This window comes from Equus quagga, chromosome 9 (genome assembly GCF_021613505.1).
Source record: "Equus quagga isolate Etosha38 chromosome 9, UCLA_HA_Equagga_1.0, whole genome shotgun sequence".
Lineage (NCBI taxonomy): Eukaryota > Metazoa > Chordata > Mammalia > Perissodactyla > Equidae > Equus > Equus quagga.
The window spans coordinates 3,453,960-3,477,096 of NC_060275.1; the positions used below are offsets into that span (position 1 = coordinate 3,453,960).

A 23,137-nucleotide genomic window follows, 5' to 3' on the forward strand; every position below is an offset into this window, starting at 1 on the left:
GCCCGGGCCCCTGGAGCCCCGGCCGGCGGCGCGCCCCAGCCGCCGCGCCGCCGCCCCCGCCGGCCACGGCAAGTCGTCCGAGTGCTTCGAGTGCGGCAAGATCTTCCGCACCTACCACCAGATGGTGCTGCACTCCCGCGTGCACCGCCGCGCGCGCCGCGACCGCGACGGCCCCGCCGACCGCGCGCCCCGCGCCCGCTGCGGCTCGCTCAGCGAGGGCGACTCGGCCTCGCAGCCCAGCAGCCCCGGCTCGGCCTGCGCCGCCGCCGACTCCCCGGGCTCCGGCCTGGCCGACGAGGCCGCCGAGGACAGCGGAGAGGAGGGCGCGGCCATCGCGGCCCCAGGTGAGCGCGCGCGCCTGGGTGTTCCCGGCCCCGGGTGCCGGGTACCCACGTGGCCCCCGCACCCAGGTAGCCCTTCCCAGGATTATCCTTTGCCCAAGTATTCTGCCCAGGTGCTCCCATGCTCAGGGATCCCCGAGTCCAGGAAGTGCAGGCCCAGTAGCCCCGCACCCAGGTGATCCAGGCTCAGGTAGTTCTGGCGCTCAGGTAGCCCTGTACCAGGTGGCCCGGCATCCTGGTTTGCCAGGCTCAGGCAGTCCAGTTCTCAGGTAGCCCCATATCCAGGTAACTCTGCTTGGATAGCCCTTTCCCAGATATCCTATACCCAGGTATTCGGGGCTCAGGTAGCCCTGCACCCGGGTGGCCCCATACCCAGGTGTCTGAACTCACTGTATACTTGGAGCTCCCGCTGGAAGAGGCAGACACAGGCGACTCTCAGCTCCACTTCAGGCTCCTTTGTGCTAATTGCCCATTGTGTTTGCATAAATTAACACCTGTGGCTTGTTGAGTTGATGGTCTCTCCTGGTCATTTCTGAGCAAAGAGCAGGTGATGGGCCGCCTCCGGGATGTACCCCTCTCTTTCTTTGCAGTTCCAGACCCACTTCTCTCACCATACAGCCTGCACACACACGTGTACACACACGCTTTCCTCTGCTCCCCTCCTCCCTTGCGCCAGACAGCCGAATAAAAGAGTAACTTCAAATTGGTGTGCGGGTATAATTAATCTCCTCGGATTCAGGTAACCCTGTGGGTTCAGAGACGGCTAATTGGAACAGATTACTTTCCAAAGAGCACCTATGTAAATATTTAAAGACGCTTGGCCAAGTTTGTTTTTGTCATTTTCCTACTTTTTATAAACTTTAAACCTTTTGGTATTTTCTTGATTATTTTTTTGTGTGATTCTTTTAAGTGGAGGGCGATGTTTCGGTTATAGAACTTGTTAGATCGTCCGTACAGCGGGGAACGTCTTCCTCTTCTTCCAGAGCACTGCTTAATGGATGCGGCTTTTACCTGAAAGGTCAGGGGTCCAGAAACCCAAGCCTGCAGCAGGACTGTTTGCAATCTGTAGTGAGGTCATGACCCCTGAGCATTTCTTCACAACAAAACATACAAATCCTATGTCATTTTTCATCATTAGAGATTTAGCCAAGTCTTTGGAACAGAGTTTAATTATTGTAGGCTTATACAGTGTATTATGTGATAGCTTACGTACTCGAATATGTATTGAGTCAATAAATTGTAGAAAAAGATTGTGTCTCTAATCTGTAGGGAAACCTGTGCTGAGTCTGCACGCACATTTCTAAGTGTGTACACAGGTAAATGGACACGTTATGCATCGACTGTATTTTGCATTTCATTTCTTACTCATTACCCTGTGGGATGGAGCGGGAGGATGCGCTGTTCTCTGAAAATGGATGCTCGTCCTGTGAGCTTTTTTGGCTTCTTCTAACAGTTTGTCATGTAAAACCTAGTGAACCCAGTTGCAACCACTGGCTGGCATTTTTGAAGATTAATTCTTGGTTTTCCTTTTTTAAACTTTTTTACAACTATAGATTTTACTGGTCACATTCCAATAATACTGTGACTCCTTTTTAGATCGCATTGGATAAACTATTAGGCCAGCACTGAATCTTTTTTTCTTTGGGGGCAATATTTTTAATATTTGGAAAGGCTCTTGGGTCTTGCCTCCATCTATTACGGTGGTAGTCAAATGATTAATAATAAGCTAATTCGGTAGAGCTTTCAAAGTCAAGATGTTGGAAAGATCAAGTTATTTTCACTTGGAATTTACTCTTTTTTTCCTTCTCAGGTTTAGTAAATTTTAGAGATTGTCATTTATTTCATAGTGAGGTTATATATCTGTTTTCTCTATGTGTCATCTATTCTTTTGAGAAATTTGATACCTCAGATGATTCTGTAAGCTTGTTTATCATAGTTGACTGTAAAAACAAGTTGACAATAGAATCAACAGGATATCGTAGCTTATTGAGAACTAGAAAGAGAAATTTATGGCATGACAGTGGCATAAAATGGTGAAGAACATTGTGGGTCTGCATGGGTCACTTTTTTTTGTTTTTTGGGAGGAAGATTGGCTAACATCTGTTGCCAGTCTTCCTCTATTTTCTATGTGGGATGCGGCCACAACATGGCTTGATGAGCAATGCGTAGGTCCGTGCCCAGGATCTGACCCTGCAAACCCCAGGTCACTGAAGCGGAGCACACAAACTTAACCGCTATGTCATCGGGCTGGCCTCTGCACAGGTCACTTTTTGTTGTCCCAAAGGGCAGTGTCTTTCCTCTGGAAAACACACACTTTTCAATCCTAGCAGGCTTTAATGGCCTGGCGTGGCGTTAGATGGCTGCTTGCTGGGTGCTCCTGAAGGGGAGAGACGTGTGTTGCATGGATTCAGTACTCACAGAACACTGTCATTTGCAGGGTTTGGCGAAGGCCTTTGAAGCAGCCACTTTGGAAAAGCAAATGGGTATTTTGAATTCTCCGTTTTGATCTGTAGTGTGCCTTTCTTTTGTTAGAAGAGGCATACAGCTTCAGAAAATGCTCCTCTTTCCTGTTACTAAAAGCTTATTTAGATTTTAAGCCTTTAAGTGACTTTAAATTCTCACAGGACTTTGGGGTGACTGGTTAAAATCATTAGAGGAAATCCGTAGAAACTGAGGGATGGAAGGGAAGCTAGTTCTCGTAAGAACGCACCTGTCTGCGTGTGGGGGCAGAGCTAATTTCAGAATTCGGATCTTGGTGACCCTTCAGGTAAATCACTGTGCCTCAGTTTTACCCAAGGTTTTTGGCATCCAGGAATGGATTTCAGTGCTGCTTCTGCATCTGGAGATAATTGCTGTATCCGGTGAATTGAGAGAATCTTCTTTTCTTCATGAAACATCCTTCCTCAGCTGACGGTTGCCGTCTGCTCCCTTGGAAGGCTCTCACTGACACGTTATCTTTGTTTCCACGAGAGGCTGGGTCTCAGCAGCCCTCATGACTGACTGAAAATATACAAGAACAAAGTTGTGAGGAATACTCAATAATTTAAAATGTATTACTAAGCCAGATTTTCATCCTCCATTGAGAAAGTGAAATGGCACTGATAGAAAGTACAGTTTTGGAGTTCACAAAAATTTAGTCTTTTTATTAGGGAAGAGGAGCCTTGAAAGGGCGTGTAATTGAAGTTTATAAATTAGCGTTTCTAAACACGAAGCAGAGTGAGCATGTGTAGGGGTCATCACTGAGGACTTGTGAATGTTGCCTCCAGTAAACAGGCCCAGGTGGAATTCGGCTCCAACAGCCTTTGGATGACGTGGGGATGACAGAAGCCTGCCAAGGGCATCGCCTCGAAGGGCTCTCCTCGTGCGGTACCTGTGCTGTTAGAGTTGGTGCCCTCGGGAGAGGAACCTTCAGTCGGCCTTGCCTAGCACTTGAGCCGTCCACGTGTGTGAACCTGACTTAATGCCGAAGGCTGAGGAGCCTGTTTCTCTGTTTATCGGCACATCGTGTCTGCTAAAACTTGAGGGACTACCCCAGCTTTTGACCATTTCTTGTTTTTCTAACGTCTTCTGTCACATCAAATTCATAGTCTGTTGAGCCCACACTCTCTGTATCTTTGGATACTCACTGTAACTAAATTGATAGTAAATCCCCAAGTTTTAGGTGAAGTCATATGAAATTGCAAATATTTGACTGTTTTTGAGTGACAGAGATGGCAAACCATGTGACTCAGCCGAATAGAATAAAAAGTTCTTAGAACAAGTGCTATGGGATTATATGCAGTTCGAAGAGTTAAGGAGAGAGTTTTCAGAAATAAAAAATATGGTCAAGGGAAGGAAAGCTAATTAAAGGAAGAAATGGACTTGCTTCAGAAAGTCGCCCTTCTCCTGTATTTCTCTGCTGGCTGCCCCCTCCCGGCAGGCACTCTCGTACGTTGGAGCGCATCTTCTCTCCGTTGCAGTTGAAGGAAGGGCCGCAGTCTTTTAAGTCTCAAGTGTTGGCTGAGCACATGCTTTGAGACTGACCCGTTGTCCACGTCTGTGCGATGGCCAGCCAGGAGGGCCAGACTGGTCACGTGGCCAGCCAAAGGACTCAGCAGCTCTGCTTCGTTCTTGTTCGTGGAGCACCGACAGTCCTTAGAAGAGCTAGGGAGAAAGTGTTTTTATACATGCACCCGTTGTAACCGGATTTAGGGTGGGTCTAGGGAACCGCAGTCAGAGTGCGTGGGATGTGGGGTGGGAGGAGGAGGGGTGTTTGCCCGTGGCGGCCGGGCCTGCTGGGCTGGGAAGTGTATGTTGTCCCTTATTCTCAGAGTTCACTTGGGCGTGGAGCAGAAAGAGCGCTGACGGATGCGTTCCCCGCACTGTCCTTCTGGCCGAGTCTGCCTGAGGTGTGCATGTCCTGAGCAGGGAGGCGGTGACCCACGCAGCCCGGCCTGGCCCGCTCCGGTCACCCACACGACTCAGCCATTGGAAGGCTCTCTGTCTTGACACAGGACTTGTCACTGGCCCCATCAAGAGGCTAAAAATGATACGACAAAGGAAGGGGTTGTGGACAGGGAGGAGAGGAAATGGATAAAGTGAGACGGAGGCAAGTTCCAGGTACAGGCAGGAGACAGGGGACAGGCAGTTTAGGTCGGGGGAGGAGGGCAAGCGCTTGTGGGAGCACTTCCCTACAAAAAGTGGATTCTCGAGGGGCCTGGGCTGTGGGAAATGGTAATTCTGAGGGGTCTCGGTGGTGGTGGGGCCCGGAGCTTGCAGAATTGGTCACGAAGGATCCGAAGGCCGCCTCCCTTCAGCCACTGGTCTGGCTCGTGCAGCTCACTCTGCCCAGTTTCTGCATCGCTCCAGCAGCCTGAGGTTCATTTCGACTAACATCTAATAATGTCTGCAAAGAGATGGATCTGCAGCTCAGGAAGTGCCCCAGCGACGTGTGTATGATGGTGTAGGTGCCAGGCCGTACCTGTGCGAGAGCGTGCGAGGCGCTCTCTGCCTTATGCCAACACCAGGCCCAACCCAGCTCCTCTGGGGGCGTTGTTTCCACGAAGGCGAAATAAGCCAGAGAGCATCCAGAGAACACCACTGGGCTGGGGTCTGGAGAGGAAGGACTCTGGGTGGTAGGGACAGAGATTAAGGAAGAGCAGGGCTACTCCAGATTACAGAAGAGGCACTGTGAAACGCTAACAGGCTGAGCAAACCCTGAGTGGTGACAACGCTCTTGATGGTTTTACGCTGTCCTGAAGACTAAGGAGTTTACTTAATTGGGAAAAGATGAAGAGTAGAAAACCCTCGTACTAATTCTTATTCAGTATAAAAATGCAGCAAGTTCTATAAGAAGAATATTCAGACGTACTTGACAGTCGAATGCAGAATGCCCTGTGGTTTCATTAGCGTCTAAGCAACCAGACGCCACTGAATCAGTGCTGGTAGCTTGCGCGAGTACACATGATGGTAATTGTTCACATGGCGCTGTGGTACCCTGCCTGGTGTGCTTTCTCAGTCATCAGAGGGAGATTGAGTTATGATGAGGAGAGGGTCTTACAAGTGTGTTTTATTGTATTCCAGTTCTTCAAACATTGATCACCTATGCATGGCGTGCATGCTAATATTTGCTTGAACAGAACACTGCGTTCCCTGACCTTCCAGAATGAATTTATTATACTGTGAAAGACATGAGGCTCTAGAGACTGTGCTCTGCGGTTTTCTTCCTGTCGCTGAGAGACACATATGGGATGGATGTACTTAGTACTGTATAACAAACACCGTGCAAACATTTGGGTTTGCTAGCAAAAGTCAAACAGTTGATTTATTTTCTCTCTCTCTTTTTTTTTTGACACAAGATAGAATTATAGAATTTCAGATCTGGAAGGAAACTGAGGGATGTGTAGTCTGAGCCCCCATTTGATCAGTGAGGAAACTGAGTCACAGGGAATTTCGTAATTTGCCCAAAGCCGTGTGTGGTGTGTGTGTTGCTGGAGGACAGCGTGGTGGAGGAAGGCACGTGAGCTTGGAGGCCTGCACTGTGATTCTCCTTTTGGGCTGAATGGCAGTATGTCTTGTCCAAGTAGCTCATGAGTGTCCATTCTCCTCGGTTGCAGGGTGGGGGCCGTGATGTCTCTACAGCATTGTTGACGTGTTCCCGTGTGGTGCCCAGCATGTTGCGGGCATCCTGTGGACTCACCTCTTGTTGGTACTAGAGTTATAACGAGGACCGGTTTCCACAGGGTCCAGTTCTCAGCCAGGAAAGCGTCTCTGTCCTGGTTTGTCACTGGAAGGGCAGAAACCTGTGGTCACAGGATGGCTCAGACCCTTCTGGGACTCAGATGCCCCATCTGCACTCACGCCCACTCCGCAGGCAGCCAAGATGGAGCTGGGCTTCTGCGTGGGGGTGCTAGTCTCCTCCTGCCACGGAGGAGGCTGCTTGTGGTGAACGGTGAGTGGGTGTTCTCTAGAGGGAAATGAGTGATGTTCTGGGGTGCCAGTAGAAATGCGTGCTCTGTGTTTACAGAGTCTGTGGATGTCACAGCTTTTCAGTCTTCTCCATGTTTGCTTCGCATCCTAAGTTCCTTTATTTCAGTCCTCCTTGCCCTGCCGGATTTCATTTTCCCAGTCTGCGTGATGGGCGATGCTGGCTACAATTCTCAGCTCCTCCCTGGGTTTTAAATGTCACCCGTGCTATTTCGTCTTGCAGAGGAGCTTGTGGTCTTCACCAGTTCAGACTTGAACTTCTTGCTCCTGATGTGAATGTAAGGATTCCTCTTTGTAGGTTTTATCTATTAACAGTGGAAAGAAGCAACCGGATTTGGTTCTTTCACCCCGTTCTGTGAGATGTGGCCTTGCACCTGGAGAGGTAGATTGCACCCTGTCAGGAAGCGTCTGCAGAGTGAATTGCACTGATTTTGCTTCTGAAGCATCTGTTGCTGACCACCGGGGGGTCCGATCAGCTCTGGAGGAGGGGGACCCCATGCTGTGGAAGCGGGGTTCAGACCTGGCAAGCTTGGGCCATGGTGCCTCCAGGTGTTGGGTGCCCCTGAGATGGCACGTCTGAGCTGTCCTAGATACACATCGTCCTCCTGGTGTTTACACTCCTGCCCATCTGTGATGGTGGCCGTTCTTCTGTCCCTGTGATGGGCACCTTGACGGCATCTGCTCCTCATACATCACCAGGTGCTTCTTGAGGCACAGATGCCATCAGATTGCCTTCTGCTCAACTCCTTAGTGCTCCCATTGCAGGCGGAAGAGTTCCGTCTCCTTCCTCAAACCTGGCCCTGAGTGGGTGGCCCTGACCGGCCTCCCTGTGTCCCCTCTCTCACCTGCGCTGTACCCCAAGTACCCTGTCCAGAATTCCCACTCGCTCTTGTGGCCTGAGCATCCTCTTTTGACACCACACACTCTGAAAACTGGAAATCCCTCCCTCTCGTCTTGGCTGGTCCCATCCTCCCTGCTTGTCACCCTTGAGCCTTCACTGGTCACTTCTGGGCCGAGTGACCCTCTCTGTTCCTGGAATTTGTCGCCTGTTGCAGTTTCTCAGCGTTTGTCTCATGCCACACGTCGTCAGCATGTCCCTCATCTCTCGTCTGCTGGTGATCTTGTTGAGGGCAGGGCTCACGGCTTGTTCCTCCCGGTGGCCCCACAGTATTCATGACGTGGACAGTGGCTCCCCACAGGTGAATTGGGTTCGTCTCCACAGTTTGTGGTGAACTACGCTGAGAGGTATTGTATTTGATCGGGGTGAGTAGGTGAAATGCTCAGTACTTGTTCCTCTTGGTTATCTAGAGGCCATGTCATCTGTCACAGGAGCTGTGACTAATGACAACAGCAATGGCTCAGCTGATCATGAGTATTTAACTTGAACCGTCCATGCACCACACAGTTTTTAAGTTGAAAGTGCCCTATGAATGTGAAATAGTATTGTGGCCCTTTGGGATGGGCAGGAGTTTACTTTTTTGGTGATTTTTGGGGCGTTGTCAGACTGCGTTCAGGTCCTGGGAAGTAGCCTTTCTCCTACCTTCTGACCCCGCACGGCCTGTTCCGGTGCTGTGACCGGGAGTCTGTGTCCCGGGGCCTGTTTTCCTGAACCATCATTACTGTGGACAGGAGCAGACGTGGCCAAGCCGTTTCCAGTACTGAGCACGGAGGACACGTGGCGGGCGGTCCTGCTCAGACCTCGTGTGGGTTCATGGCAGGCTTCTCGGGAGGCTGTGACTTGGGTCACCCACTGGAGGGTCCCCCAGCCTGGTGGCTGTGGAGGCCAGAGGCTCTGGAACAACCTGGAGCAGGACTGTGGGCTTGGACTGGCCCCCTCCCGATCCCCCCCCGGAGCACAGGGTCCACAGAACAGGGAGAGTGGCACCACGTGCAGTGTCCTCGGCCTGGCTGGTGACGGGCAGTTAGGACAGGTGCGGCAGTCCCGTGATGGGCACAGCTTGGTGCTCGAGGGCTGATGCCTCTGGTGGAGCGAAGAGTGTCCTAAGAACGGAGGAGTGTGGGGCTCAGCATTTGGGGGACCTGCAGAGCCCTCTGGCCTGTCCTTGCCAGGGGGACCCTTTGGGTGCAGATGCTGAGAAGCTCCAAGACTGTCCAGAAAGCTAGTCACCTGTGTGACCTTTGCCCTGGCGTCTCCCACTGCTGAGAAAAGCAGGCCCCTCCTGACCCCCACGGCTGAGCCCACTGGTTGTCCAAGTTCACGCTTGCTGCCGTGAGCTCAGAATCAGAACCACCCACGGCGCTCAGCCCTTTCTTTAGGCACCTGCCGGTCCTCGCTGGAGCACGGGCTGAACTCAGCGGGCCGCTGATTCTGCGTCATCCTTGGTCTGCGTGTTCATAATGGGTACCCTGGGTTATTTAGTAAGTTTAGACTTTTTCTAAGCATTTAGGTTTTATTTGATAAGAGTTTCTGTTGTATCCCTGGCACAAACTGTTGATTTTTCACTTGTAAGTTTAGGGGTTTTTTTTTTTGATACTTCTTTATTTCCTATGTTCTGGGCCTAATCCGAAGCCACTTGCTCCTGAATCCTTTGTAGGATATGATCCAGTGTTTGTGTACCCAATTTGCATAAGTCTTTGCATATTAAAACAGATTACAGTTTTAGATCTGTATGTTACTAGAATTAAAAAGCTAGGGATGCTCTCCAGATGAAAGGTTAGAAGGGCCTGTGTTTATTATTGCAATTCTACCTGATCCTGTGTGTGCCGTCAGTGTCGTCATCTCCATTTAAAGGATGCCCTATCTCTGGTTTTATTTACAAAGGCGGCCATTGATTGGAGAGCAGTATTTTCACAGATTAGTAAGACGTTTGGGCTAACTACTAACCGCCCAATATGTTCCTGTAGAAATGTGCCAGATCTGAGTATGACTCATGTCCTTCCTTCTAACTCCAGAATAATTGTTTTCAGCACTGTGAATAAACTGTATTCCCAATTTACTATGATTACTGTTTTCATTTAATAATCTCATTGGTTATTGAAATATATCACTTAATGATAATCCAGTGGTACCCTCTGAGGAGTTGGCCATCCTGTAGAAAATATGTGCGTTCCTGAATCTAATGTCTGAAACCTGCTGGAAAACAGCGGCTTCCTTCAAAATTACAAAATCAGGGTGTTCCTACGTGTGATAATCCAGCAGTTGATTCCATCACGAGTATATTGGAATAGTTCATTAACTGGATGCACTGCTGGAGAGCATCATTCTTGATGTTGAAATGACCGTCAGGTTCCCAGAGTTCCTCTCCTGTAAAACTAGTCTATAATGGTACTGGTTTTTAAAAAAATGGATTACTACATCATTCGTGAGGCATGATTTAGACAGATCATTTTGGTATTAGGCTGGAAATTGGTGGTAGTGGGATGGATTGAAAATTTTCAGTTTTAGGAAATATGATTGGGTACTATTTTTTCAAAAATGCTGGAGTTTATGGTAGGAGAGGGCTGTGAGGTTGAAAACAAGGCGTGAACCCTTAAAAACCTTCTTGACTGATAGAGAAGTATCTGTAATAGCCTCAGAATGCGGGTAAGTGAGTCATCTAAAGATGACTTACAAAGCTCCTGAGTTTCAGGTGTGAAGACAGGAATCGCAAAGTCCAGACTGGGGAAATTCTGGAAAGTTTGACCTTGAAGGTGCTGGACAGGGTGTGTGCTGCACCAGCAAGCATAAGAGTCTCTGCGGTCTCCATGGGGATGTCCCATACACACCGCTTAGCAACAAACTCTTGATATTGTTTGAAACCCCAGTCACAGAAGGGCATCGTGCTTGCAAGTTAGGAGTAGATAGAGTAGCTTGGAGAATGGCCCTGCTAGCCGGGCAGCACTGGGCAGACAGCAGAGTCTTTGATGAGAGCCTTTAAAATACCCACTGTTCTCAACATTTCTTTTTCAGTCTGGGTCAGAATTCCTTGTTCGTTTTTTCTTTCTTGAGTTAAGATTTTTCTCTTTGAATTGAGAGATCTTAGATACTTTTGGGGGTGTTGCCGTGGATGTGTGTAGAAGTTTTCAGAGCTCTGCCACACCTGTGAGCTAGCGGGGCATGTCTAGAAGGGAGAGGAGGTCTTCTCCTTCCTGCGTCCACACGCACACGGCTGGCCATTGGTTGTGTTCAGCCCCTCTGTCCTTCCCCTCGCTCCTTTTCTTATCAGGCGGCCACAGGGCAGTAAGGAAGCGGGGCATCATCTAACGGCAGATGCTTAGCGCACGCGCTGGGTCACGGTGCTGGGGAGCACTGGACCCATATGGCTGTCGGTCTGGTCTCAGAGGACACTTGTGCTTGTCATCTTTTCTCTGTCCCAAGGCCAGAGACAGAGTCCCAGACGTCGGCCATTGGCTGTAGGAGCCACAGGAATGGAGCATGGTGAGCCTGCTATTGTCATTCCCACAGACCCGCCTCCTCCTGGGGAACCCCAGTCCCTCTGCCCTGGGTGCCGTGTGAATTTGTCACTTCTCAGCTCCTTCTGATGCCCTTGTTGGCAGAGGAGGGTCTTCCAGGGCAAAGTTAGGGTCCTCCCGAGCTGGTCTTCTGGCGTTAGCACTGCTCACCCCAGCTCTGCCCCCAGGCTCTCCTGCCCCCGCTCCGCTGCACTCTCCTGTCTCCCAAGGAAGGACGTTACGGGGGCAGCGAGGCAGGGAGAGGAGGAGGAGAAGACGCAGGGATGACCATTGCATGGGCCAGACCCGGGCCCGCAGGTGACCTGGTTGTAGAATTCTCTGGAAAATCTTTGTCTTTCATGACACATTCGGAACAATCCAAATTCTGTAGCCCTGCGCAGATGAGAAACTGGTCCTCGAAGGCCTTTCCCTCGCTGCCTCAGCTGCTCAACAGAATTTTATTCTGTGTCCTCTAGGTCTTTAAAACGTGTTACATTTGTTAGTATATATGCGTAAGTAGATTTTTTCTTGTTTTGATACCTGATAAGATCATCCTATTTTTTCCACAACAAGTTCCAAAACAGCTTGCTTTTTTGGAATAACAATATGTCTTGGAAATCTCCAGTGTCCACAGAGGTCTCTGTGCCTCATTCTTGAACTGCTCAAAAGTGGAACATGATCATAATTTATTTGCCTATTGATGGACATTCAAGTTGTTTCCAAATCCTTCTCTTTTAAAGACTTTTTTTTTTGGTGAGGAAGATTGGCCCTGAGCTAGCATCTGTGCCAGTCTTCCTCCACTTTGCACATGGGATGCCGCCGCAGCATGGCTTGATGAGCAGTGTGTAAGTCCATGTCCAGCATCCAAACCCATGAACCCCAGGCCACCAAAGCGGAGTGCACGAACTTAACCACTATGCAACCGGGCTGGCCCTGGTTTCCAAATTTTCATTGCAAATAGTACCGCAGTAAACATGCCGGTAACATAGATCGTTGAGACCACTGAGGAGTCTTTCATGATCAATTTCTTTAAGTGAAATGGCTTGTTTGAGGGGTTTGCACGTTTTGTATTTCAGTAGATGCTGCCAAGTAGGCTGTAGTAGTCCTCATTTCCACCAGCAGCTTATGAGTATGTCCTTGTCCCACGTCTTCAATAATTCTGGGTGTTGTAAACTTTCTAAAGTTGCCTCTTAAAGCTGAAATGTGTTCTATTTTTATTGCTTTAGATTCCCTTTCTCTGGTTTCTGAGAGTCAGCGAATTTTCATGTTAACTGGCCATTGTGTGTCACGTTGTGTGATTTACCTGTTCATGCCCTTTGCACATTTTTAATAAAGTGTTGTTTGTCCTTTTCTTATTAATTTATAGTGACTCTTTATATATTGTGGATATGAATCTTTCATTGTTTGCTTTAAATACTTTCTCCTAGTTTTCCATTCCACTTTTTACTTTATGAAGTCTTTTATTTTAGAAGTTCTAAAACGTTGGAATTGTCCGTTTTTTCCTTTATGGTTTTTGGGTTTTACACACAACTTAGAAAGACATTCCCTACCCTGCTGTTAAAATATTGTCATTGAATAAAGCTAGTTTGCTTTACTTCCTTTACTTTATTCCACATTATTAACACATTTGTGTTAATCCATTTGGAACTTTTAGTGTACCCTGTGAGGTGTTTGTAAATTTTTTCCAAATTGCTATCCAGTTTTTACAACATAATTTATTTAATCATCAGTCTTTTCTCCACTGACTTGAAATATTGACTGTATCGTATACAGATGTCCATGCAGTAGCCTCTGTACCCGAGCGTCTGAAGACTTGTATCCTCATCATTGCCCAGTGGGGTGTGGATGTTAGTCTCAAAATACAGATGGGGCATCTGAGGTTTGGAGTTTTAAAGAAGGTTTCTCAAGATTCACTGATAGTGAGTGTTGAAACCAGGCCGTGGCTGCAAACGTCAGTGTGTATTCTGTTACCGCGCTGGGGCGGGGAGAGATGGCAGGGAGGAGAGAGGGGGAGGAAGGGATGGGGGCACCCTCCTAGGACTGTGCCCCTTCTGTCTCCAGCCCTCAGACGGCCCTGGTCCTCCCCTTGTCAGCCTGCTCTTCCCAAAGCCCACCCCAGCAGCGGGGCCTCGAGCATCCTGTCCAAAGAAGATGAAGGAGTGAGGCTGCAACTGCATCCTGGCTTCGAGGACGGAAACTCGGGAGGCCCCGTGCAGTGCAGACCAGTCCTTACACACCTGTGGTCTGGGGCTTTGGCAGGTGCTGTTGGCTTCTCCTCCCAGCTTTCCTCCGTTCTCCATGAACACATTCCACTCTTCTCAGGAAAGAAATGATACTGCAGAGAGAAGAAAATTTTCTTCTCCATACATAATGTTTGTGTGTCATCAGCACTTACACCTTTTTTGGACCGTGTGTCTGACTCACGTGGTGCTTGCTTTGAAGTCATTCATGCAAGTAATGTGTTTGTTTTAGATGAGAACAAGTTAGAGTTGCTAGATTTAGTAAGTAAAAATACAGGACGCCTGCTTAAATTTGGATTCCAGATAAACAGTGAATCCTTTTCTTTTAGTATAAGTACGTCCCATGTGATGTTTAGACATACTTATGCTAAAGAATTGTCTGTGGTTTATCTGGAGTTCAGGTTGCCTGGGTGCGCTGTGTTCCATTGGGAGTGTCTCATGGTCAGTCTGTCTGGCAGCTTGGGTCATTGGTGCACACAGGCAGCGTCTGTCTGGTTCCCAGCCGGCTGAGCAGCTCTCCACGTGTTCACTACAAGATTCAAAAGAAAACAAAAATTACCTTTGGTCTGTTTACCTGATTAAAAAAAGTAACAGCATTTCTAACTCAGTTCTGTAAAGTTTCTTGAATCAGGATGGTCTGCATGGAGGAACCTGACGGCGACGTTTCCTTTCCGTATCTGAGAGACGTCCTGAAGAATGAGGCTGCGAGATCTCTCTTTGGTGCAGGTGTCAGTTGTCAGAGCAGAGCAAAGTTCTGTTCTGTCGGAATTTTGTAGGTGAAGTGTCTATGTTGAGGGTTGTTGGCGTCCCTCAGTGTTCCTGACACTGTTTGATGGGGGAATGTCGTGTTCCGTGGTGTAGCATAGGGGCCACCGCTTCTCACAGACCCGATGGGACACTGGCAGGTCCTGTAAGAACCTGGTAAGAGCTAAGGTGTTAATAAAAGACTTCAGCTCTAACCACCGACATGTCGGTCATGTGTGGGCCAGGCTCCTTAGTTCAAGACAGAAGGAGACCCAAGAATCCTTCAGTTTCTACGTGAGACGTTGGCTGCCCAGGTAGAGAGATGTTTTGTGGTGTCAGTGGCACATGATTGGTAGGCTGTGATTTTCACACATAATAGTAAATAAATGGTCCAGGACTGCTCCTCCCGCAAAGCTGTGTAAGGAAATCAGTCTTGGTCATGATGTGGTTGATTTAGTGGATGTATTTCTCCTCATTCTAAATTGGTCTTGCCTGTGTATGATCCAGCCTTACTTAGTTTTGATTAAAAAAAAAAGGGTAAATATGTGTGACAAAAATCCATGGCAAGTCACCATTCTCTTGGGAATTCTTTATCCTGTGCTGAACTGTTGAAGAATTACTGACATTCACTTGTAGATTCCAGGGCACAAATGAAAACGTCGTAAAAACAGTGAGCTCATTCCTGTAGCCTAGGAGAATGTGCAAAGAGATCTCAAGTTTATTTTAAAAGATTGGACAATATTGAAGTAGAAGGTTCTAGGCCTTCTTCGTGACCTGGTGTCACGTTGAGATAAGGCCTTCAGGAGTCAGCTGAGGGTCCTCGCCTCACCTGAACGCATTTTGGAGGTGAGCGTTGTCTCCTGCCAGCGTATGTCTTGTCGTGTCCTGTTGCTCACGCGACGTTTGAGGCAGGGCCTGTCACTCCACATTAAGTGAGTATTAATGGGAACACACAAGAAGGGCTGGGCTGCCCTTCTCCCCAGAGGAACCCCAGGAGCCCCATTCGATTCCTGGAAATGTTCTTCTCCAGCTTGTGAAAAAGCTTGCCATCGTTTTCCTTCTGTGGGTTCATGCCTCTCTTCCTGTGGAAACACTGCCCGTGAGTTCTCTTGAGGACGTTGTGTTCTGATTGATCTTTCCTGGCCTGAGCTGCTTGCCGTTGAATAGAATCCTGGAACCTCAGAGTGTTCCAGTTAAAAGTCTTCAGAGGTGCACAGTGCAGTTTCCATGCAAACTCAAGGCGGCAAGAGGATTAAATATTTAGAGCTGTAGAACTAAATACCATTTTGAGAGGACATCTTGTCTTCTTTCATTAGGTAACACTTAATGAACCAATTACAAAGATGAGTTATCTTTGCTTTTCTTGAAGATTTGTACAGAGAATTACTTTAGATGGTTTTTCTTATTTATTCCAGTTTGTCATAGTTTATAATCTGAGTTTCTTTCCTTACTGCCTGCAGCTTAAGCTGTTGTAGCTTGCCCTTTCCTTGGCAGAACTGGAAATCCATCTCCTCTCCTCTCATGCCCCCCCAAGGTCATCCTTGTGTATCCTCCTCTGCCCTTGGTCGTGCCTCTGTTTGGTTGATCTGTGCATGGCATGTCTGTTCCATAGCCCCTTTCTGTTTAATCTGTGTCTTTTGGGTATCTCTGATTCTCCACCTCCGCGTCAATGTGGAGTCCCACTTCTCTTAGAATCTTAGAGCTGCCTCATAATTGGTTCGTTAATTCAAGACGACACCTGTTGTAACCGTTGCATTGACCTGTGTCTCTGAATCCTGGGTTTCCAGAAAGTTAGCCCCAGTCACACCTTCTCAGGTGCAGCCCTGCCAGTGTTTGCTCCCCACAATCTAATTGCATTCATGAACAGGCAGAGCCCCTGGAGCTGAACGGTGGAGGATGTGTGGTTTCACCCTTTCCTCCCACCGCGGAGGGACCTGAGATGGGGTGACAGCCCTGCTAGTGGACAGACGCCTCTGAGCGTGCCTGGCACAGAGCTGTCTCCTGATTTCCCAGTCCTGTCCGCTCTCCAGGAATGGTGTTGGCCTAAGCCTCGTTCGGGGCGTGTTCCTCCACACCTCCGGCAAACAGTGTCTTACTGAGTTCTCATCAGCGCCACTAGAGACCAATGTGGCCTCATTAGCATATATAATAACTTGGCTGAATTTTGCTGGGATTTACTTGAAATTGTTCAAGGAGCCACAGCTTTGTTTGAAATAACAATATTAATCATTCATAGTCTGGTGCATTAGTGAATTTCTAAGATTAAAAAGAACTCCTACCATAAAGTGGCCACAGTTAGTTTGATCTGTGCATGAGGCAGGAACATCTGTGATGACTTTGGTGCCAGACCCACTGTGTATCTAAGACCTGTGGAAATATCCTCAAAAACACTTTTTTCCTTTGAAAATACATATTCTGTGACACGGTGTATACTTTTTTACTGCAGGTAAAATCAAAGAATTGTGAAGTGTTGCCAAAATATAGGCAATACTTTATGCAGTTTGGAATGGTACCTTATATAATAAGGAAATAGTAGGCTTGGGAGAGTATTAGATTTATTTTAGGGTGCTGTTCACCTGTTGGTCCTGCTCTCTCTGGCTGGGTGCTCTGAAAAGATGCCAACCCTTGAGTAGCCCAGCAGAGTCTTCTGAGGCTGGAGGGAGGGACCTGGTGCCAGCTTTGCCAGAACAGAACTTACCAGGGGCTCAGTCTGGATTCTGTTCAGCTCTGAGCTGGGGGACCCTGAGGACCCGGGATAATGCCTGGGACATGTGACCTGCTCCTTAAACCACAGAGCCCTGCCACAGAACCTGCCAGTTATATTTGTCTCCATCCTGCAGGTGGAAGCGGGTGTCCCTTTAACTCCACTTTCTGCTCCTGTGCGTCCGGGACGCAGGCTGGGCCTGCTGCCAGGGTGGCCAGGAGAATGGCACCCGGGCCAGAACTGTCTGTTGGGGATGCATTTGGCCCCCTCCTTTGTCTCTCGGGGTTTGTGACGCCCTGAACTTACCTCACGCTCCCTCTCCGCTCCCTTTCCAGCCAGCTTACATCAGCCTAAACTCAGGTGACTCCTCCTACGTTGTCTTTACTTCTTAAAAATTTCTGAGTCAGTAATCGACCCTGAACATAAGTATTATCCATAAAAATAGCATTTCTGATACAGACCATTTTTAAAACATATGTTAGGAGCTTGTGTGTACACCTAATGTACAATTTTGGACTGTTGCTGGGCCTGGGGTCTCAGAATGTGGGGGCGTCATCATTTCTGGTATTGAGAGACTGAGGTTGATGGCTGGAGGGGCCCTGGCTCACGGTGTCTCTCCCCAGGAACGGCTGTTATTGGTGAGACTGCATGAGATCCATGTGTAGCCCAGTCGGAGGGGGTTCCAGCCTCAGCTGGACCCCGACTTGACACAGACTTTGTGTGTCTCATTTCTCACCTGGGACGTGAGACTGGGCTGGAGGAGGCGGGTCCCACCCAGGTTCCCCCTGCACCTCCTCCTTCCTTTCAGCCAGCAGGTCATTTCTGTAGTTATCTCAACCAGGAAGGCATTTTCAGCTTCGTTTACAGCAAACTGGGTCTCTTATTATTTATTCAAGTTTGGGTTCGCAACTACATTCTCTCTATGTTTCAAAGCGATCGTTTATCTCCTGCTTAGCACTATATTATAGGTTTCCAGGGAGAAAATAGAGATTAATTACATTTAAAATGAAGTTATTGCTGAAGGATTTTGATTTCTACTTTCTTTTTTCACTTGTAGGGCTAATTCAAGAAACAGTCTTCTTTTTCCTTTTCTTTTTCTTTTTTTTCACGTTTAGGTCAGTTTATTTCAGGCAGTGACCTGGGTGAGTTACTTCTGGTGAAAGATGTCGTGCCCAGCAGTGAAACAATACATTGGGTCCCCAAAAGCATTGGCAAAGAGAAATTTAAAAATACTCCATTTATTGATACATTTATTTTACCAACAAACTGCTTATAATTTCATTTTAAAAATTCACCGTTGTATTTGACTCTTGGGCTGAGAAACCTTTGCAACTTGATAACCAGCAAAATTGTGGGATTTCACATTTAATAGGTGAGCATTCTTGTCTTTTGAATATTTAAATATCGTTCCTCTTCAGAGGCAGAGGTGATATAAACATTGACAGGAATTTCTGAAACTTATGCAGAAATGCAGTGAGGGTGGTCATTCTATAAAAGGAACTATATGTATTTTTTTTTAGACGTAAGAATCTTCAATGCAGTATTTTCTCTAATTGAAAGCTAACCAAGTTAATAAGTCAATTACATCAAAAAAAGGGAGAAAAAATCCTTTCAAGTTTTGTTACTTCTTGTCTGTAAGTAGCAAAGAAATATGAGATGTACATTCTGAGAGAGCAGGGTTTTATCGAGAGCTGCTTAATGTGATAGGTTAAAGCAATAAAAAATTGTGCTTGGGTTGTGCACCTATTTAAGTATCTTAAGGAAGCCTGTGATAGAGAAACTGACGCACTGCTTGTCGATACCCCTCGTAAAGGTAGGAGTCAGCCGTGTTTTCAGATTGGGTGAAGGCAGAGGAGTTTGGATTTTAGAAGTTTTTCAAGATTCCTGGTGTCCTGCCTATGGCTTTGGTCTCCATGTTTTCGTGGGTTAAAAAGATGTTGAAACAGCCGGGAGGCGCTCAGAGTTTTAAAACATCGAGGCTAAAACGGTGCTTCCAGCTCCCTGCCCTCGCCGCCGGGATGGAGAGCCTGCTCTTTGAAGTCGGGATTGGGGACCAGATGAGCATCAGTGGTGGTTCCCGAGTGGGAGCTTTCAGAGTTCAAAGGCATCTCAACGGTGACCGTTTGCCAAGTTTCATTTCAGAACCTTACCGCAGCCATCAAATGGTTGCAAGCTGAGAGCACTGTGGAAATCTGTTTATTTCTCAATATCCCGGGCCATCTTGACCCTGTGTTCTCCACGTTATTTATGGAGGTCTTTGGGGCTCTGTTTGCCAAGCATGAGAACCGATAAATAGTCCTGCCTTCGTTTTTCTGTCTTTTGTTTGCTTATTAACAACAGCTGTAATTTGAGATTAAAGCCCCCCCCCCCCCATTTGGAGGAGGGAGAGTGGAGGAATGAGGAGAGTATATGTTCTTTGATCTAGAATCAACCCAGGAAGCAGGCGGTGTTTAAGAAGGAGGGAAATGTGCTTTTGCAAAATTTTTTTTTTTTTTTTTTGCCACCGGTGAAGACTCTCCAAGTTTTATTTCCTATGAGACTTGAGCGCGTGGTCTCAGTTGCTGTGGACGTTCAGGTGTGTGGTTACTACGTGCTGAAGAGGGCCTTACGGTTACGTTCACAGGTGTTTCAGGTGAAGTCTGCCGGGTGAGTTTTCCAGGCACTCTTGGTTTGTTTCTTGAGGCCTACGGAAGCATCACGGTGCATCGTCCTAGTCTGGCATCTGGGCCTGGATTAAGTTTTAGGATTTGAAATAGGATTAAATAGTTAACTAAAAAACCAAAAAGCCCCAAACAGTAAGTTTGGATAATTTACAGATCTTGTCTTTGGTCATTAATGGGAAAATCCTTGGCTTTTGGCGTTGTCTAAAGCATGTGCAACACTCCAAGTGGCCGTGCCCAAGGACGGGGAGCCTTGACAGTGGATTTGGGGCGTGTCAGCAGCCTTGCCTAGGAGCGGGAAAGGCGGCCAGCGTGGTTCTTTCTGGCACATGGCACACACAGGTCGTCCTTCCTGGGATTGGCTGCTCTGCGAGGGCTGCGCATGCTTTCCAACCGTGGAGCTTTTATGACTTTTCATAGAATGCCTTGCCACACAGTGGTTTTCATTCCTAAGTTAACGTTTGTCCTTTCTGTGAATTTTAGTGATTCAGTGTGCAATGCTAGAAGCTGACCTTTTAGTCAGAATAGTTGTACACTTAGTATGGAAGGGTGTATTGTTGGAAACAGCATACTCTGTTAACATAAATTAGTGAGCTGAGTTCCCGGTTATTGAAGAAGGTTGCTAGCAGGGTGTTGACTCCTTTGCAAACGGAGCTAATAGGTCGTTAGAACTGAAGTGGCTGTTTCGAACCGTCCCTTTTCAGTCGGATGGATGCTGACTTTCCAAGAAGCACTTGGTGGAAGGGTTCAGGGTTCTGTTCCCCTGCGAGGAAGCTGAGCATGGACACTGGGCCTGTGGGAAATCTGAGATGAACTCCGTCTGATCTCAGGATGTGAAACGTGCATTTCTCATGCTCCTCCAGCCAGCTTCTCTGCAGTTGAGATGAGAGAAATAGAACTTCCCATAAGCTCTACAAAAGCGTTCGTCCCGGGCAGGTGGGGGGCAGCTGGCTGCAAGGCCCGGACAGACTCTTCCTTTCCCAGAACCCTGACTCCCTCCGGGGAGCCACCCTCTGGAGGCCCCGAGACAGTGACTCCCTCTGGAGAGACAGACCTGTACCCTGCTTCCACTTGACGTTGGCTGTTGTCTCGTGGTCCTTCGATGATGAAATCCACTTAGAGTGGAAGGTGGTGGCTCTGAGAGCTGCTCTCAGTGGTGGGAAGACTCACGATCAAGTCAGGGGGGTGCCCACACCAGAGCCGGCTTTGCTGTGACTGCCATCAGAGGTGAGGAAGCATCACGGGCAGAAGCTGGCCTGTGTAACTGCGTTTTGGATAGTCGTGCCTTCGAAATTCTTTCGGTTTTGCTATATAAGAGCACTTAGCTGGCTCTGAGTTACTGTTTTTTGGTCATAGATCAGATGGTTGACCCACTGTGGTGAAGCCTTTCATTTAAGAGTGTGTGTGTGTGTGTGTGTGTGTGGTTTGTGTGAGGTGTGTGTGTGTGATTGAGTGTTCCTGCGTGTATACGGATATGTATCACTTCATTTGAGAAATGGATTAAAGGCCAGACTCGCCGTGGGTTTTGTTTCAAGCGTTTGGTGGGAACGTGAATGGCACGTGCACTTTTATGTCATCCTAAAATGACCTGTCATGAAAAAAAATTTAAGACCATAATTTAAGAACAAAATTAGAATTTCCTGGCTTGTTTTACCTTTCACGTAATTAAGTTATCCTAAGTAATCCAATTTGGCAAGAAGAAAAGTCCTTTAGAAACCTCCAGTGCTAGTGAAGGAGGGTAACCTTTTTTGGGTGAAGAAAACGTAAGAAAACCTAAAAAGAAAACTTGGATCGACGGTAGTGTGCATAGTAGATCATGGCTCAAACGTTTAGTCCTTTCAAAGCCCCCAGAAACGGGAAGACTGTCTGCGTCGCCCCCGTTCCTCCCTGTCTGGTGTGTGTTCTGAGACAGTATTTCCCTGTGATCAGCTAACCTTTAAAGCCTTACGTTAAATTTTAGAGATGCAGACTTTCAAAAACATTCCCTGGGAGAGGAAGATCGCAGCTAGTGTGCCAACTTTAAATAAGATAATTTTTTGGGTGAAATCTTACTTAAGTACTTGCTAGTGTGCTCTTCAAGAAGACAGGAAAATGACTTGTTTCAGAATAAGTAGGGTTTTTTCCACAGCAGGATTGCAAACAGTAATGCCGAAAGCCGGACAATGTTGAGTGATCTAGCCCATTTAGTTTAAATACTTAGGAATGTATGTGTATATATGTATATGCAAGTCTAAAATTCTGTTAGAAATACAACTTTAAAGGGAATTTGTTCAGAGTAAGGGCAAAAGATAATGTGGTTTTGATGGCATCGAGTTTCTAAAAAAAAAAATCCCTTTTTGTTTAAATGTTTAATTTTTAAAAAATAAAAGTTACATAAAATTCCTTAAGCTATTTGGTAGATACAGAAACTGCTTAAATATTGTGTCATTTTAAGAAAACATTTAACAAAACCTTTTAAATAAGCAGATGTTCACTGGTTTCAAATACATAAAAATTGTGTTGGAACATTTTTATTCATGGAGTTTCCTGAAGATTTTTCTTTGTTCACTAATATTTGCTTCCATCATTCTTTAAAGACTTGTTTCAACTTGAGTTTTTATCGAGTCACACTTAACCCAGGCCAGAGTGGCTTAGATTAAGACAGCATTTTCTATCTCAGCATAAAATCAGTTTCTGTGGGTGAAACTACGGGGAGATGTGAGGTAGGGGTGTGGGTGGCAGTGGATTATTTGAAAGGATAAAATCAGATCTTAGTTCAATGAAAGAATAAATAATTTGGGAATGTCTCGAAAAAATTAGGAAATAATAGGAAAAAGCCAGGCTTAGAAATCCCAGTCATTACACAGTTTGTTTTTTTAGAAACTTGCCCCTTATCTTACAATACTGAAAAGTTTAGTCGATTGGTGTATATGTGATTGCATAGAAAACATGGGTCCTTTTATTTCTTTAGTCCTAGTGTCTGTCTATCAATGGATCAATTGATTGATTCAACAAGCCTTTACTAGCCACGGTGCTGCAAGGAGTTAAAGAGGGATAAGATCTTATTGTTAAGGAGATCTCTCTGAGAAGGATGTACTTCTGTTGAGCACGTCCAGAACTTAGGGAAGTGTCAGTATTTATCCACAAATTATACACCTTACACACACACACACAGACATAAATACACACTCTGTGTCACATGCACATTAGGTATGTGTGTACGTGTATATAATTTTAAAGTCATGTAGTAGTTAGATTTAGCTACTAAATTCTACCTGAAGTGCTTAAACAACTTTTTAAATATTTTTTAGCGAGGTTGGGGTTTTGGGGGTCTTGATGGGGGAAGGGGAGAATGGAGCCAACTGGAAAGACACAGAGCATGTTCTTGTGAATCTGAATTCACAAGAATCTGAGCCTTACGGTAATTTAAACAGCGTGTCGCATTTCCAGTGATGGCACTTGATTTCTGTCCTCAGGCCCCCTTTTCCAGTTCTTCACACAGGACCTGGATTTCGATGTGCTACTCTTCCCAGGTGGAGCATCTGGAATCTGAGGAGGGATGAGTCAAGAGTGGGACTCGTGGAGAGGGGTGTACTTAGGGCCCTCGTGTGC

General features: G+C 47.0%; 1 protein-coding gene across 2 annotated transcripts in view; it reads left to right on the top strand.

Annotated features, from left to right (window-relative positions):
• ZNF516 (zinc finger protein 516) overlaps positions 1–23,137 on the top strand; it is a 123,376-nt gene that overhangs the window by 52,048 nt on the left and 48,191 nt on the right. Inside the window, exon 3 of one of the 2 annotated variants that reach the window (XM_046671392.1) lies at positions 1–410. In XM_046671392.1, coding sequence (XP_046527348.1) covers positions 1–410 — 410 coding nt within the window. The remainder of the gene's footprint in view (positions 411–23,137) is intronic. The other variant, XM_046671393.1, reaches the window with a different exon arrangement.